The sequence below is a fragment of the Theobroma umbraticum genome, unplaced genomic scaffold, assembly GCF_002168275.2.
Source record: "Theobroma umbraticum cultivar Fairchild unplaced genomic scaffold, ASM216827v3 scaffold_44.0, whole genome shotgun sequence".
NCBI lineage: Eukaryota > Viridiplantae > Streptophyta > Magnoliopsida > Malvales > Malvaceae > Theobroma > Theobroma umbraticum.
Genome location: NW_018397255.1, coordinates 4,663,236 through 4,678,752, shown reverse-complemented (window position 1 = coordinate 4,678,752; position 15,517 = coordinate 4,663,236). Strand labels below are relative to the sequence as shown.

General features: G+C 36.7%; 2 protein-coding genes, 1 non-coding gene and 1 pseudogene across 3 annotated transcripts; all 4 read left to right on the top strand.

Moving 5' to 3' along the window:
- The first annotated feature begins 230 nt into the window (after nt 1-230).
- On the top strand, nt 231-4,081 carry LOC110408872 (uncharacterized). Its single transcript, XM_021417998.1, has 3 exons — nt 231-659; nt 1,481-2,232; nt 3,276-4,081. Exons 1-3 carry the CDS (start codon nt 372-374, stop codon nt 3,793-3,795), a joined length of 1,560 nt encoding a protein of 519 aa, XP_021273673.1. The 5' UTR covers nt 231-371; the 3' UTR covers nt 3,796-4,081.
- Nucleotides 4,082-5,111: 1,030 nt separating this feature from the next.
- On the top strand, nt 5,112-7,575 carry LOC110410125 (uncharacterized; annotated as a pseudogene).
- Nucleotides 7,553-7,638, top strand: TRNAM-CAU (transfer RNA methionine (anticodon CAU)). The gene is given in 2 exon segments: nt 7,553-7,590; nt 7,603-7,638. It is a non-coding gene; the product is annotated as a tRNA-Met (tRNA).
- Nucleotides 7,639-11,333: 3,695 nt separating this feature from the next.
- On the top strand, nt 11,334-13,298 carry LOC110409036 (cell wall integrity/stress response component-like protein). Its single transcript, XM_021418251.2, has one exon. The coding sequence runs from the start codon at nt 11,512-11,514 to the stop codon at nt 12,925-12,927; it is 1,416 nt and encodes a 471-aa protein (XP_021273926.1). The 5' UTR covers nt 11,334-11,511; the 3' UTR covers nt 12,928-13,298.
- Nucleotides 13,299-15,517: the final 2,219 nt, after the last annotated feature.

The following is a 15,517-nucleotide window of genomic DNA, read 5'->3' as shown; positions in this document are numbered from 1 at the left end:
TCTACTTCTAGGAGGCTAGCCGCAGAGCCTCTTCATTGGCCAAATTTAGCACTAAAATCTCTGCTAAGACAGCTTAGTCCTTTTCTTCTCTCACAAAATCAAACTATGGAAACCAACGGAACACAGTTCAATCCAATCACCACCTAACACGTGTCGAATTACAAGATTTGAATGGTTCCTACCTATAAATCCCTTTCCACTTATTTGTATGTTGCAATACACACTATATTTACTCAATTGAAGTCAACTTCCAACTCCTTTCCGTCCAAGAACAGAGCAAAGGAAAAAAAAGAAACGGAGGATCTTAAAACAGAAAACCTCTGTTTTTGATTCTCTGTTTTTCCATTGCTCCAGAAGAGAGACCTTTTAGAATGAAGTCAGAGACTTTAACATTGGTTTTAGTGAATCTAGCTGGGATACTGGAAAGAGCAGATGAGTCTTTGTTGCCAGGAGTCTACAAGGAAGTTGGTGCGGCTTTGCATACAGACCCAACAGGGCTGGGTTCATTGACACTTTTTCGATCAATAGTTCAATCTTCTTGCTATCCTTTAGCTGCTTATCTTGCTATGCATTACAATCGTGCTCATGTCATTGCTCTTGGCGCTTTCCTCTGGGCTGCTGCCACCTTTCTTGTTGCCATTTCCACCACCTTCCTCCAGGTCTCTCTCTCTCTTAATATAAAGTTTTATATTTTATACAGCCCTCTTGATTTGCAATTTTTTTCCCTGTATTTTGGCTGATATGATATTTGCTTTCTGGGTTCGGTTGATTAGTTTCTTTCATGCAATACGAATGCCCATTTGTTGGTTTTTTTTATATGATTTAGTTTTATTGTGGACTTCGAGTTTTTCTATTTTTGGTGATAGAAGTAGATCAAGTGGTTCTTATGTAATTGGATTGGTTTTTGAATGGGGAAAAAGGGGCTGCCTCTTATTTGCTTTGGTCAAAGTTGGAGAACTGGTGCAGGAAAATGCAAGATTATGGAAGAAATATATTGTGTTCCAATGAGAAATCTGTAATTAGAGTTTTTGAAACACTTCTTTATTCAGTTATTTTTATGTGGTTAAAATTTGATTAAGATGCAGCATCCCAAAGCAGAAGAAGAGTTAAAGTATATTGAGTGCTACATAGATTTAATGGAAAGAGATAATCAGGTCGATTATATGTTATGAATGTTTTTTATTTCATATTTTAAGCTCAGTGAATTTAAAGCCTCGTTAAGGATGAAACTAGAAGCTAGTGTCTTATCTAAGGCTTACAATTCTTGCATTATGCCTAAAATGAGTTTTATTTTTCTTTGTTATTGGATCATATGGTACAATTGTTATAGTATAAATTAAGCATAAGCTTATTAGACTTGTCACGAAATTTAACTGATGCTTTGTTTATATTTGGTGGATAGTTTTTAGGAAAAAAGAACTTATTCCTTGGCATCAGCAGGTGCATAATCTAGCAACTACTCTCTTATTTGGCTAATTAGGTTGCAGTTTCAAGAGGTTTGAATGGGATTGGACTTGCCATTGTCATACCTGCCATTCAGTCCCTTGTTGCTGATTCAACTGATGATGGTAACCGTGGCATGGCTTTTGGATGGCTACAACTGACGGGAAACATTGGCTCTATCCTAGGTGGGCTCTGTTCAGTGCTAATTGCCTCAAAAACTATCATGGGGATACCTGGCTGGAGATTTGCTTTCCATTTGGTTTGGGTAATCAGTGTCGTGGTTGGTATTTTGGTCCGTCTTTTTGCTAATGATCCACGATTTTCTGATAGTGATAATAGAGCCAAGGAACAGCTTGCACATAAGTCTTTTTCATTACAATTGAAGGACATCATAAAAGAAGCAAAGTCAGTCATGAGAATCCCAACTTTCCAAATTATTGTTGCTCAAGGTGTTTCAGGATCATTCCCCTGGTCAGCTTTGTCATTTGCCCCTATGTGGCTTGAACTTATTGGCTTCTCCCATGAAACAACAGCATTTATCATGACCCTTTTTGTAATTTCTGGTTCACTTGGTGGTCTTTTTGGAGGAAGGATGGGAGATATACTAGCTAAACGCTTGCCCAATTCTGGGAGAATTATTCTATCACAGATAAGCTCAGGTTCTGCAATCCCCATAGCAGCAATATTGCTGTTGGCATTACCTGATGATCCCTCCACTGCATTTATGCATGGTCTCGTATTTTTTATCATGGGGTTGTGCATATCCTGGAATGCTCCAGCAACTAACAAGTATGTATTCTTAGTCCATTTTATACATGTTCACTGTGTCAAATAACTAACATGGTAGTAACTTTATGATGCTAGGGTTGGATAGGGAATAAAGTGAAGTGCAACAAAACTTTGGTTCATACTTTATAGTAACACAGCACAAGCCTCAAAACTGGATGTGACACAGCCAGGCATGGAGCTAAATTCAGTTGCTTCACCTTAAGAATTTTGATCAACTAAGGCATAGTTGGCATGGATGTTCAGACACTGGACAGTGTTTGGATACAAGATGTAGGGTCAAAAATCCGAGTGGACTACCCCTGCTCCCTGAAAACATAGTTCTGACATTCTGCGACTTTGTTCAGCCTCAGTAAGAACTTAGTTTAGATTCTCTACTCATTTAGGACGAGATTAAACAGGGACAGATATCTGATCAAGACAGATATTTGTGATGAAAAAGGACATCACAAGTAAAAATGTCTGTTCTAAGTCACAAGTCTTTTTCACAGTGACAGATATTCTTGATACAGCAGACTTGAGAATTAGAACAGACATTTTTCTTGGAGCAAAAGAAGACATTCTTTACTGTGAGGACTTTGTTTCAAACTGTAGATGTATTTAATCAGATTACCTAGTTCATTGCCTTATTTGCAGCCTGTGCCTCAGGGTTTTGTCGGTGATAATAAAGGGACAGCGCTAGTAAATGAATGGTGTTAAGACAGTTTTATGTCTAATTTTAGTTTGTGTTTTCAAAAATGTCCAAAATTAGCATTTGGAAGTCTTTTCAATTTGTTTTGGCTCACAAGCACTACCATGGTCTAAGGATTACGTGGTGCTAGTAGTGGTTAATTCAGTAAGTTTATACACTGATTATATTATTCTATAGGCCAACCTGATTAATCCTCTAGTTGCACTGCTCCTGCATGCTAAGCAAGTAGTAGAGTTTGTATACTGTCAACTGATGCACACATTAGCTAATAGTTTCATACTTTCAATGCATGCAAATTAGAATAGTATATCTGCATTTTATTATCATTTTCTGGTATAATGAATGGTGTACATAGTCCAATATTTGCAGAGATTGTACCTGAGAAATCCCGAACAAGCATCTATGCCTTGGATCGATCTTTTGAGTCTATACTGGCATCTTTTGCTCCTCCTATAGTTGGGATTTTGGCTCAGCATGTTTATGGTTATAAACCAATACCTAAAAGGGCATCAGACTCTATAGAGATTGAGACAGATAGAGAGAATGCTGAATCACTTGCTAAGGCACTTTACACAGCAATTGGGATTCCAATGGCAATCTGTTGCTCCATTTACTCATTCCTTTATGGCACGTATCCAAGAGACCGGGAGAGAGCAAGAATGCAAGCATTGATAGAATCTGAAATGCGACAACTAGAGGGAAATAATTCTCCATCAGGTGACAAAGAATCCGAATTTTGTGTTGCAGACTCAAAAGAGCTTACTAACACGGAAAGGAGTGAAATTTACATGGAGTTTGGAGGGGAGGAGAGCCTTGATTCGGACAATAATGATGAGAAGTCTCTTCTGAATCACCAGCATGCTTCTCAAAGTTAGAAGACTAATAAACATGTAAGACAGAAGCTGAGCTATCCAAGTTGACTTCACCTGAAACTACACAAGTTGTAAAAGGCTTCAACAACTTGGTTTCTTCTGAAGGCCCTTCAAATTCTCATGTGAAGAGAATTTCTTATTCAATCAGGCTCTTTAATTCTTCAGAAGTGATCATGTTGGCATGTTCCACGACTTTAGAAATATACTTTTAATCTGAGTCACTTGTGAATCAGTCCTTGTTATTTTCATTAATCTCATGATCTATAGGTGATCATAATAATTCTTCATCTATTTCTGAATATACTTGCAGTTGTAGCATATGCTGCATGAAAGCTTCATAGTTCAAAGTTGCATGAAAAGAAGCAAAGTTAACGAGGATAATAAGGCTGTTGGCATATAAATTGTTGTCACATTAACTCAATGTGCTTCTGGCCTTCTGCAATATAAATTGTTGTTAAAAATATTGGACTCTAATCCGTACCTCGTTCTCTGGCAGGCTTGTTTTGAAGACCTAACATTTAATCACTCCATCTCAACTAAATTGATTTTACAAGGATTTTAGGGCGGTTTTGCTAATCAGATGTTTTCTGGGTTCAGTTATTTTCCTTATTTATAAATGTCTACCTCGGTTATCCCGATGTCGAGAGTTTGAGGCCCCTCTCACCCCATTTCTTTTTATATTGGAAATTCACTTTGTTTTCTACTTCTTCACATGTAACCTTTGCTCTGTTTTCCAAGTTGAAATTCTGTAAACAATTAATTAGTTAAATTTTCCAATTTTTACAATCCTAAAGGTAAGTTTTTTTTATATAGGAATCCACTTAAACTCTGAGGGTACATATATCTTGCTACCAACAAACAAAGAAGACATTATTAAAGTAGTAATTACTAGAGTGAGTGATGAAAATATTTTTCTTTTCTTTATCAGATTAAAATATTGTTGTTCCATCACTTTACACTAATTGTTTTTCTTTATTTTAGTTTAGCTTGTTATACTGCCTGTACGACCTGAATTGATTAACTATATTAATGATTTGTTATTAAGGGAGATTATACTTGGAAGCATCCGTACTGTTAGTTTTAATAGAACCATATAAATGAAAGAGGGAAAAAAATCACAAAATTGTTTTGTGGTACTCATATTGGGTTGTCACAATTAGGTAAGATGGATTGATAAGAATATTAAATTCAATTTTAACTAATTTATATGTTCACTTTGTTTCACACCAAACTTTTTCCATTTTCATCTTAAATTTTTAAAGCTTTCATCCAATTAAATTCTAATAATTACGTATTTGAAAATTAATTCATTCAAATCATTCATGGGCATACCTAGCTGGACAATTGCTTTCCATCTGGATGGACTAATTGGTATTAGGGTCTCTCTCTTTGTTAATGATCCACACTATTCTGATACTAATAATAGAGTTCGAGAAGAAGCTCCAAATAAGCCCTTTGGGTCAGAAGTGAAGTACTTAATAAACGAAGCAAAGTCAGTTATGGAAATCCCTTCCTTCCGAATGATTGTTGCCCAAGGTGTTTGTGAATCAACCCCCCGGTCAGCTTTGTCCTTAGCCCATTGTGGTTGGAACTTATTGGTTTCTCTCATGAAACAACAGCCTTTCTGATGACCCTCTTCGTAATTGCTGGCTCACTTGGGAGTCTCTTTGGAGGGAGGATGGGGGATATGCTTGCCCAATTCTGGGAGAATAATTCCATCTCAAATAAGTTCAGGTTCTGCAATCCCTCTTGCTGCAGTTTTGCTGTTGGCATTACCTGATGATCCCTTTACTGCTTTTGTGCACGGTCTGGTTTTCTCCGTCGTGGAATTGTCTATATCCTGGAATAATCCAGCTACTAACCTGTACATATTCGCCATTTATCCATCCTTTAACTATCTTTTTCCAAAACTATGAATCAAGAGCACCTAAACATTTCGTTTAATGGTAGGTGCATATACTCCTGCTCAAAGAGCCGGGTTCAGATTCCCTCTCCCTATTTCGAGGGAAAAAAAACAGAACAATATATTAAGAAAGTAACTCTGTAAGAATAGTCCGTGTGGGAAGAAAATGAAGAGCAACAGAAACCGTTGCATCATCATCATCACTGCAAATTGATGCACATGACATAGGCTTGACATGGAGCTGTAAATAGTTTTACCATAGGGATCTTCTAGGATGTTTATTAAATTGGAAGGTAGTCAAACAGAACATGTAGGAGAATAAAGAGGTAAGTTTTCACTACAGCGTAGTTAAACAAGTAGATTGCCTACTGATTTGTACGTGTTGCATTGATACATATAGTCTAAGTTCAATTGAATTAGCTACTGTTGGCACTAACCGGTAACTGATTGTTAGGATGGTACACAAATTTGGGTTTCCAGTCGGTTTTGTTAATCGCCCCGTTCTATATCTAAGTAACCATTCAATGTGAACATAAATTGTGTACGCATGTGGCAGGATGGAATTTAATTTGTGCTCCTCTTTCAGGCTCCCCAGTCCCCACTCAATTAGGATGCTACTGCCGGTGTTTTCACAAGGCCTAAGTGTCTTATTTATTTATTATATTTATATACTTACAACATATGCAGAAAGTTTTCTGCTAAATAGGATGTTTGACACTCTACATGACACATTAGCCCAAAAAAAAAAAAGAAAGTACTATACACGACACTGATTACTTACATTTTATGTGTGCATGGATGATGCTTTGAATGATTACACCTAGACTTCAATTTCAGATAAAGCATCCTAGATTTTAAAATGGTTAGCAATCACCAAGATTAAGGATATAATTGTTTGCATGACAAGGGTCGCAAACAAATTTATGTTCCGAATAGACTTTTCTGAAGTCAGAGAATATATCAAAGACGGGTAGTCTAAGATGGAATGGAGTAGATAAGGATGTTATGGTTCAGAGGTCCACAACAACTGATATCTCAATCATGGTTCGTTTGACTTGTAAGAGCTCCCCCATTACCTACAAAACTGTGCTGCTTTATGCAGAGCAAATAGTGCATTACTTTTACACTGCAAAATCAGGCATGCGAAAATTACTAGTAGTATTGTATTTACTAATGGAAGTAGAAAAGCATGTCTGTTTAATTAGTGTTTCTCTGGTAAATGAAATACACAGTCCAATATTTGCAGGGATTGCCCCTGAGAAATCTCGTACAAGCGTTGAGTCCCAGCTGGCATCAGTTGCACCGTCTATAGTTGGGGTTTTGGCTCAGGATTTTAAAGTTTACAGACCAATTCCGAAAATATCATCAGACTCCATTGAGATGGAAACAAATAGACAGAATGCTGCACCATTGCCAGGGCGTTGTACAATGCGACTGGGATTCCAATGGCAACCTGTAGCTTCATTTGCTAATTCCTTTAGCAACCTGTATCCAAGAGACCGGGAGAGAGTAAGGATGCATGCATTACTTGAATCAGAAATAATGCAACAAATAGAGGCAGATAATTCTGATCCATCAAAAGAGCTGAACAGAAAGGAAGCTATGAGATTGATGTGTATGGTAGGGAGGAGGAGACCCTTGATTTGGATGATAACGATGGCAACTGTCTGCCTAACCATCAACTGGCGTCTCAATATTTAGCAAACTGATAAATAAACCATTCTATACTGCTCACAGTGGCTTCATATGTGAAACTAAACGAATTCTAGAAATTTTAACCACACAATTTCCTTAAAAAAAGGGAGGGTTAGTTGGAGCCCATAACATCAGAAAAAAGAGCACTCACCTACCACCCGAGGGGTGGTGGCGCAGTTGGCTAGCGCGTAGGTCTCATAGCTATCTGAGTTATCCTGAGGTCGAGAGTTCGAGCCTCTCTCACCCCATAATTTTTAATATTTCGAGTACTTTACTTTGAGGTTGAGAGTCCTTAAGCCCTAAAAATGTAGAAACACTTTGACGAACCAGTGTCGGTTGGCGGAGTCGTACATAAATCTTGACGGCTGTCTAGTACTTTGCTCCATGATTTAATGTCGCGCTGGCGTTTGACTCCGTTTTCAGCTTCTTTCGAGGTGTAATGTGAAAGCTGTAATTGAGACTGTCATTATTTGCTTTAATGGAAATGCTCCTTTTTATTATTAGAAAACGCTGTAGTTTTAAGCCAACCAATTGACAATGTGTATTAAGGCCATTTTTCATTATTAAATAGCGTCTCTTTCTTGAAGATTAAAAAAAAAAAAAGGCAAGGGAGCAGAAATTCATGGTCTTTAATAGGAAGTAGCTGCGTGGGGGAAGACATTGGATCCAACAGCACATGGAAAGATGGCCAGATATTGAATAAGGAATGCATGACTTTAATAAAGACATGAGAAAGTAGCTGTTATCCTTTTCCCCTTCATGGCCTTTGCACATAGCTGTTATCTTCTTTCATGTGACAGTTATTTGTAAAGCAAAAAATCTTTAGGTTTTTTCGTTGCCAAGCTTGGATTGTTGGTGTTGGGAGATAACAGGAGTGGAAGCACCAGAAAAGAAAAAAAGAATGAAAAGAAAAGATGATTCAATGTCATGCACAGAATTTAGTGACTAACAGCTAGCTAGCTGAAGTCTTGTAGCATATCCTCATCTCCTCCAATGATTATGACTGATTTGATATAAGCAGATAAAGTCTAAAAATATCACCTTTGTTTATGTGACAAAGACATGTCACCGATAGATTCTGAGGAAAGGGATTGACCCACCATTGAATGTGAATGGCAATGAATCTACTCTTTAACAAGATTCAGAAATGCAAACTTTTATGGAAAAACACTCACATTGGAAGCTTGGTATAAGTAAGAACTAATAAAACACCATAAATCAAAATGGGTCCATATTAATTTGAAATGAAATTAATCTACAGAATTATTATAGATGCATGATTGTAACCTTTTTATGCAAAAAGAGTAATACTATAACTTAAAACCTAAAACCTGATGTATATCTAATCATTCACTGCCTAACTGCTTGATCAGTCACAATTGACATGGCTATTATTGTACACTTGCAATACAAGGATAAAATTAAAAATTTTCCCTCATTATGTTCCATATTTCATATTGGAAAGAGGGATTAAGAGGAGCAATAACAGTTAGTTAATATTCCCCCCGCCCCCTCTCTCCCTCCCTCCCTCCCTCCCTCTTGAGATTAACTATTAAGAAACCAAATAATTTTAAAAAAATAAAATAGTTTTAGCAAAAAAGAGAAAACACTGAGCCTGCTAAAAGTAGTTTTCAGTATTGATTAAAATGTCAATTGAGGACAACATCAGCTTTCTAAATCATGTCTATGAGCTTAAGGTACACAAAAATTGACAGTTTTACAGTAAAGTAAAAGGGTTGGGCAATGATTTGGTGCCCTTTTTTAACTGCTGGCTCAGAAATACAAGATGATTTAACTTATCATCGCCCTGAGAACGAAAAAGACAATTCTGAATAGTAAATTTAAATAAAGCTCATCTGGGATTTTTCTCTATTAACTTCATCAGTCCCTTTAGATTCTTCAAATCTCAAATAGACCATGGTGCCATGGTGGCACAAGCACAGGCACATGGTGAAATTTGACGTGCGAGAGCATCAGAGCAATGCGTAATTCTTCCTGTAGTAGATAGCAACGTGATCAGACGGCCAAGACAGCTTCCTGCACCCCCATTTTTGTGCGACCCAAGAGGCATATTGGTATTCTATTGCAGGCAAATGGCATCACACTCTTTTTATGGGACCCGCTGCATGCCTAGGATCCTCATAAAACTCACAATCTGTGGTCCCACTTTTTTTCTCAGACATCACAAACTTGGACTAATTTGCAGGGATCGGCCATTTCTGCAGCCTACAGCTTCTTGTTTTTCAATGTATTTTCCTAGATGGGAAAGCAGGAAGTTTATGCAAATCAGGTCACACAAGTCAACCATTTCACTTATGGGTCTCCACCTAAGAAAATAAAAAATCATCATCGTTCCAAGACCATTTTCCATCTTTTTTTTTGGTCATTGTTTTTACCTAAAAGCCGCTATATCCTGAGCCAGGAAACTCTAGCCAAAAATTTTAACAAGGGTTGGAGTTTGGTGGACCGGTGGTATATTTATGAAGTGGAGATGTGATCAAACTCTACCCAAAATGCTGGTGCAAACCGACATTTGGATACAACAAAGAGCCAATTAATACAACATTTTGTACTTGGAGAAAAGTTTGTCTTAGTTTATAGTGAAGTCACAAAAAATGTCAGCCTTTTCCTGTGAGAAAAGGAGTTGGCATTGAATGGAATCATTCAAGCTTGTTCACTTGAAGTTTCTCTAAAATGATTTCTATTGCTATAGGAGCTTCGTTGACATATCTATGCAGATTTGAAGAGATATAATTGCATTTAACAATCTTGTAGTTGAGTCAGCGTGAGGCTTTTCCTAGTCTGAATATTTTTGCAAGTGGTCTTAAAGGGTTTTTATATGAGACATTTTCTAAAACTTCCTTATCAAATGTTGCCTACTGCCTAACTAGCTGAGTCCAACCTACTCTCGATTGGAATTTGGCAATTCAACAAGAATTCTAAAGAGTGTAAATCCCATTTCATTTTAGCGTCTAATCTTGAAAATTTTACAATGGGCTAGCACAAAAAAGAGTGAACTGATGTAATTCAACTTTAATTGGAAACTTTTTTATTGGGTGTTTCATTTTTTGTATAAGCTATTATATTATTGGAAACAAAGGTCAACCAAGAAAGGTCAAAAATAAACGCTAATACTAATAATTTATTGGTTGTGATTGCAATGTAGTAATAATTAAAATTTGAAAGTATTTTAGAAATCAAACTCATGCAACTGACGGGGGGATTTGGGGCAAAACTTCTGAGGCTTTGCCCTTTTGCCCCATGAGTGTAAAAGAATGCTACTACTTTTTCAACAAGGAGGAGGATTGAGATGAACCCTAATTTGACTTAGAATTAACAATTCGAAGTACAATTTATTTCTCTTACCCATAGCCAAAGCTTATAAATAAGTAAAAAAGAGGAGAACTTAACTAGTAGTCATTTAGTTGAGTTATTTGGCTGTCCATTTCTCTCCCTTTCATACAGGAATTAATTATATCAACCCAAATAATGGGCGTGATAAGGTGGTTGGTTCTTGGCTTATTATAAACAACTATGTTTTTTTTTCCTTTCCACTTGAACCTAAAATCTGTCAAATGTTCCATTCTTGGAGAAACTTATGGAATGGGACGATGACCTGTGATGTAAAAGTCTAAAAACACCATTTGCTAATTGAATTAATCACAACTTGAAGAATTAATGAGATTAAAATAGGATTATTCCCTTCTAATAAAATAAATGGCTTAGTTACTTAAAACATTTTTATTTTGCTTAGAGAGTGAGGGACTGAGGTAGTGTGGCAGTAGCCACCTAGGGGACGGGCAAAACCGCGTTAGTAGTAAACTCTACTGCAGCCTCGCTTGGCTTTTAGCACCATGTGACTGACCTCATATTCTTCCCACCTTTCCATTAAAGTCTTCACTTCATCCTAATGTACAACTATATAAGACTGTTCTTTTCACTTGCTTTAAATTCCCTCCCTCTCTCTCTCTCTCTCTCTCTCTCTCTCTCTCTCTCTTGTCTGCTTCTCCCTGCCTCTCTTTACCTCTTTTCTTACATGAAATTTAGATCCAATTCCAAGGCTTTAAAATCATTGGATCGCCAATAGATCTTCAGGGACAATATCTCGTAGGGTTTCACCAATGGCTCCACTAGAATACTTCAGTTTCCGTAAGGTACTTTTGCTTCAATTTGCTCTGTTTTTATTGATTTCTATGCTCCTTTGTGCCTCCATTGAGAGCCATGAGCTTCAAACCAATCGGTTTGGTGCTAGAAGAAGATTGCTAGAGCTTGAAGAAGAAGACCAACAGCTGATAAAGAAAAAAAGCTCCAGTTTGTCCACCAAGAACAACCAAACCAAGCTCATCAAATCTTCAAACCAGTCCACTAAAAACCAAACCAAACTTATCAAATCGAATTTGTCCACCAAGAACCAAACCAAGCTTTCCAAACCTACCAATTCAACAAAAGCAGCAACACTCTCTACCCTTTCCAAGTCTGAACTCAAGAAGCTCAATTCCACTTCCCAATTGAAGAAACTCAATTCCCCTTCCCTCCTGAAGAAGAATCTCAATTCCACCTCCCAGTTAAAGAAGCTGAACTCAACATCGAAAGCCACAAACTCCTCTAAAACCAGCTCAGTGCCCACCAAAAAAACCTCGGATCTACTCAAACTTACCCCATCCAAGAACAAAACAACCACCAAACTCAATTCCATAAAAACACTGGCAGACAGAAAAGTCACTGACCATGAATCTTCAAAACCCCAAAAGAACTCAAACAAAGAGAAAAACCCCACGACCCAGAAACCAAAACAACAAAAAAACCAACCAAGCTGGATTGACCAAGAAGATGATTCTGATTTAGTATCCGAGTTCCGAGATCTCCCAACCAAGTTCCAGCAAACCCTTATCCCAGACCTTGAAAGAATCTCAACAACCTCAAAAGCTTACTTAACCAAATACAACAAACAAATCACGAAACAATTCAAACCATATGTTGGAAACAAGCATGCCCCTACCATTGCCACTGTAATCTCTTGTGCTTTCATTTTGATCCCGTTAGTCTTAGTCTCCCTTATTTTTAACCGCATCAAAACCTACTTTTCACTACAAAAAATCCTCATTTTCATCCAAGTCTACCTCTCGATTTACTTCTCCATCCTTTGCCTCACTTCCCTCATTACTGGGCTCGAGCCATTGAAGTTTTTCTACGCCACATCGCCGTCTACCTACGTCTGTTTGCAGGTGCTTCAGACGCTTGGGTACGTGCTTTACTTGTTGCTTCTTTTGATGTATCTGATTCTTGTTTTCTCAACGGAGTGCGGGCTGGGTTCCAAGATGTTGGGCCTGGGGCAGACCTTCGTGGGTTTCGCTGTCGGCCTGCATTACTACGTGGCGGTGTTTCATAGGGTGGTGTTGCGTGAACCGCCCAAGACAAATTGGAAGGTCCATGGGATGTACGCCGCGTGTTTCCTTGTGATTTGTCTGTGTGCAAGAGCTGATAGGAGAAAGAAGGCTTACCTGGAAGAAGGTGGTGAAGAGGGAAAGAAAAATTAATTTACTTCTTACTTTTTTAAGGCTATATCATTCCTATTAATTCAGTTGGTCCAAAATCTATAATGCTCATAATCTCAGCCACTTAAAATTTGTAGCAAGAAATAAAAATTTGTTGTCATAAATGAGATTGGCTGAGAAATTTCCAAAGGTCTATTTTTCTTGTTAATTATTAAATTTTTTTCCTTTTTCCCTTTTTTTTTTGTTAATTTCTGGTTTATTAGATAGAAATGTAATTAGCCCACTGTTATATCTTGTGGGCATTGTAACGCCATTGAGCAAAGCAAACAGATATGGTGTTAATTACTTTTGAAAATAGAGAAGAATTTTGCAATTGTATTTCCCGATTCAATTCTATCGTATAATTTCTCTCTTTTTTCTTGTAGCCAAATAAATTTTAACAAGGAAACCCTAGATTTTGTTTGAATTTTATGGCACATATCTCAAAGTTTGCAGATTAGGGTTGTTAGTGGAAGGTTGGAAGCCCTGGCTGCTTCCTTCAAATCTGTAATTGTAAGTTGAAATTGAGGAATCTAATTTCCTATAAATTAGAATAGATTAAAGTGGACGCGCCAAATATGGAGGGCAATCAATTTAGAGTAGTGTTAAGAGTCCTTAATTTGCATAATTAATACATAGACCTGAATTATAACTTACATTATAACATATGTTTGAGCATATACATTATTATAAAGAATTATTACCAACTAAATTTCATTCTCTTTTTCTTTAAATAGGCCAGTCTTATTACCTGTACGTGGAACATCTAAGAGATAGAGGAATTGGTATCTACGGAAACAATTTCAATATGAAAATTTATTTATTTTCAAATGTCGGTCCATTTTCGAACCTCTTTTGTATTTTACACGTGCTTAATACGGAGAGTTGGGACTAGCCGAGAGTAGGAGTACAGTAACTAGGGGAACAAATCCAAGGTCATTTTGGTCTTTAAATCATGGCTAGGTGTGTCGGTGGCTGCATGGGATTTTGTAGAACCGACACTAAAGTGATTACGTGTCTTTTCTTGACCGTAGTTATGTATGTTCTGTTCGATTAGATTACATGTAGTTTTCCAACGGAGGAAGTTGCACAGTAAACTGAAACACTGGCCCCACTTGATTTTGTTTTCATCATGATTAGACAATTAGGTGATGAAATCTTAACCGTTTATCCCATTAACTGACAAAATTCTTTACATAACAGGTCCCACTAAATGTCATTATCAGGACGATTAAGATGGTTGGTGAGAAACTTAACCATTTAATTTTGAACATGAGTTCAAAGTTTTAATCCTTATAAACTAAAACACATGTTTCTTCTTTGATTTTCAACGCACAGAGGAAATACAGAAGACAAAGAAATTGTTTTTCCTCACATCAGTGAGATGTGTCAAATATCAACGCTAAGATTCTTTTTCAATAAATTTGAATGATAAAGACATTGATCTTTCTTTTTTCATTGATAAATGCTAGCTTCAATTTAATGGTTTATATAAATATAAATAAATTTATATGGAAAATATTGCAGAGAATGAAAAATAAATACTAATTTTAAATCTTAACATGAAAAGAATGTTAAAGCTGTTGTTTAGGTCAATTAACAAATCATTGGCTTACAATAAATTAGTCTTCTTAATACATATTTAAAGTTAATTTAACAGCAGCTTATATCCACAATCATACTTATGTCAAAGAGTTAGAGATGAAAGAATAAGATAGAAAAGCATAACCCAAAAGAAACTATTGTATCGGGTGCATAAATATCCTTTCAAAGTGGAGTAGGTGCTATAGCGAAAGTGCAGCACCATATTTTCGAGCATTCGAAAGTAGGGTTTAGTTATGGGAACAATTAAATCTACCCGTGTTTGAAACATTCTCCAAATTCAAAGTCCATTGTGGGTTAGGCAGCGACATATCTGCCAGATTTTTCGCCTTCCTCTTCTTCTTCTTCTTCTTTTTCTGTCTCATTTCAAAGTGGTGGTTGTATTAGTTAATTCCCATTTTCCAGGTGCGTAGACTCTTCCAAAATATCATATCACGACTATCCATCTTCAGATATTACCATTTTCTTAAGCAATTTGGAGGATGCCTGAAATTAAGAGAATGACTAAAAGTTGTTTTCTTTTTCTTTTTCTTTTTCTTTTTTCACACTTGTTTTAACAATTTTCTTATTGAAAAATTAAACTTGAGTCCCAGTTTCTTTGAAACCTTAACAGAGAAGAGAAGCCCAGTATCAATAGGAAATTAAATACCCATTAGTTATTTCCGTTAACTCTGGCAAGAGTCAAGAAATGCCATCCTAACAAGTTTGCAGTCAAATCGTTCCAATATGGCAAACCGAAAGGCTAGAAAAATTCAGGAAAAGAGTGACAAGGCCCACACTACTCCTACAAAAATTGTGTTAAAAAAGGTAGAATTGAATTATGTTAGTCATGGGGTTTAGATATCAACAACTGTTAACGAAATATCACAAATAAGCTGTTCAATTTATTTTTTACGTTTGCAAAGGATATTCTCAAATCTCAGCGTTTTGTTCCTTAAGCCTGGTAACTGATAAGCACTCACAATTTTCAGTTGTTCGCATTGAAATTTAA

Coding starts and splice junctions, on each gene's coding strand:
- LOC110409036 (XM_021418251.2), top strand. CDS start 11,512: ATGGCTCCACTAGAATACTTCAGTTTCCGTAAGGTACTTTTGCTTCAA.
- LOC110408872 (XM_021417998.1), top strand. CDS start 372: ATGAAGTCAGAGACTTTAACATTGGTTTTAGTGAATCTAGCTGGGATA. Junction 660..1,480: donor TTTCCACCACCTTCCTCCAG/GTCTCTCTCTCT, acceptor TTGGCTAATTAG/GTTGCAGTTTCAAGAGGTTT. Junction 2,233..3,275: donor AATGCTCCAGCAACTAACAA/GTATGTATTCTT, acceptor TGGTGTACATAG/TCCAATATTTGCAGAGATTG.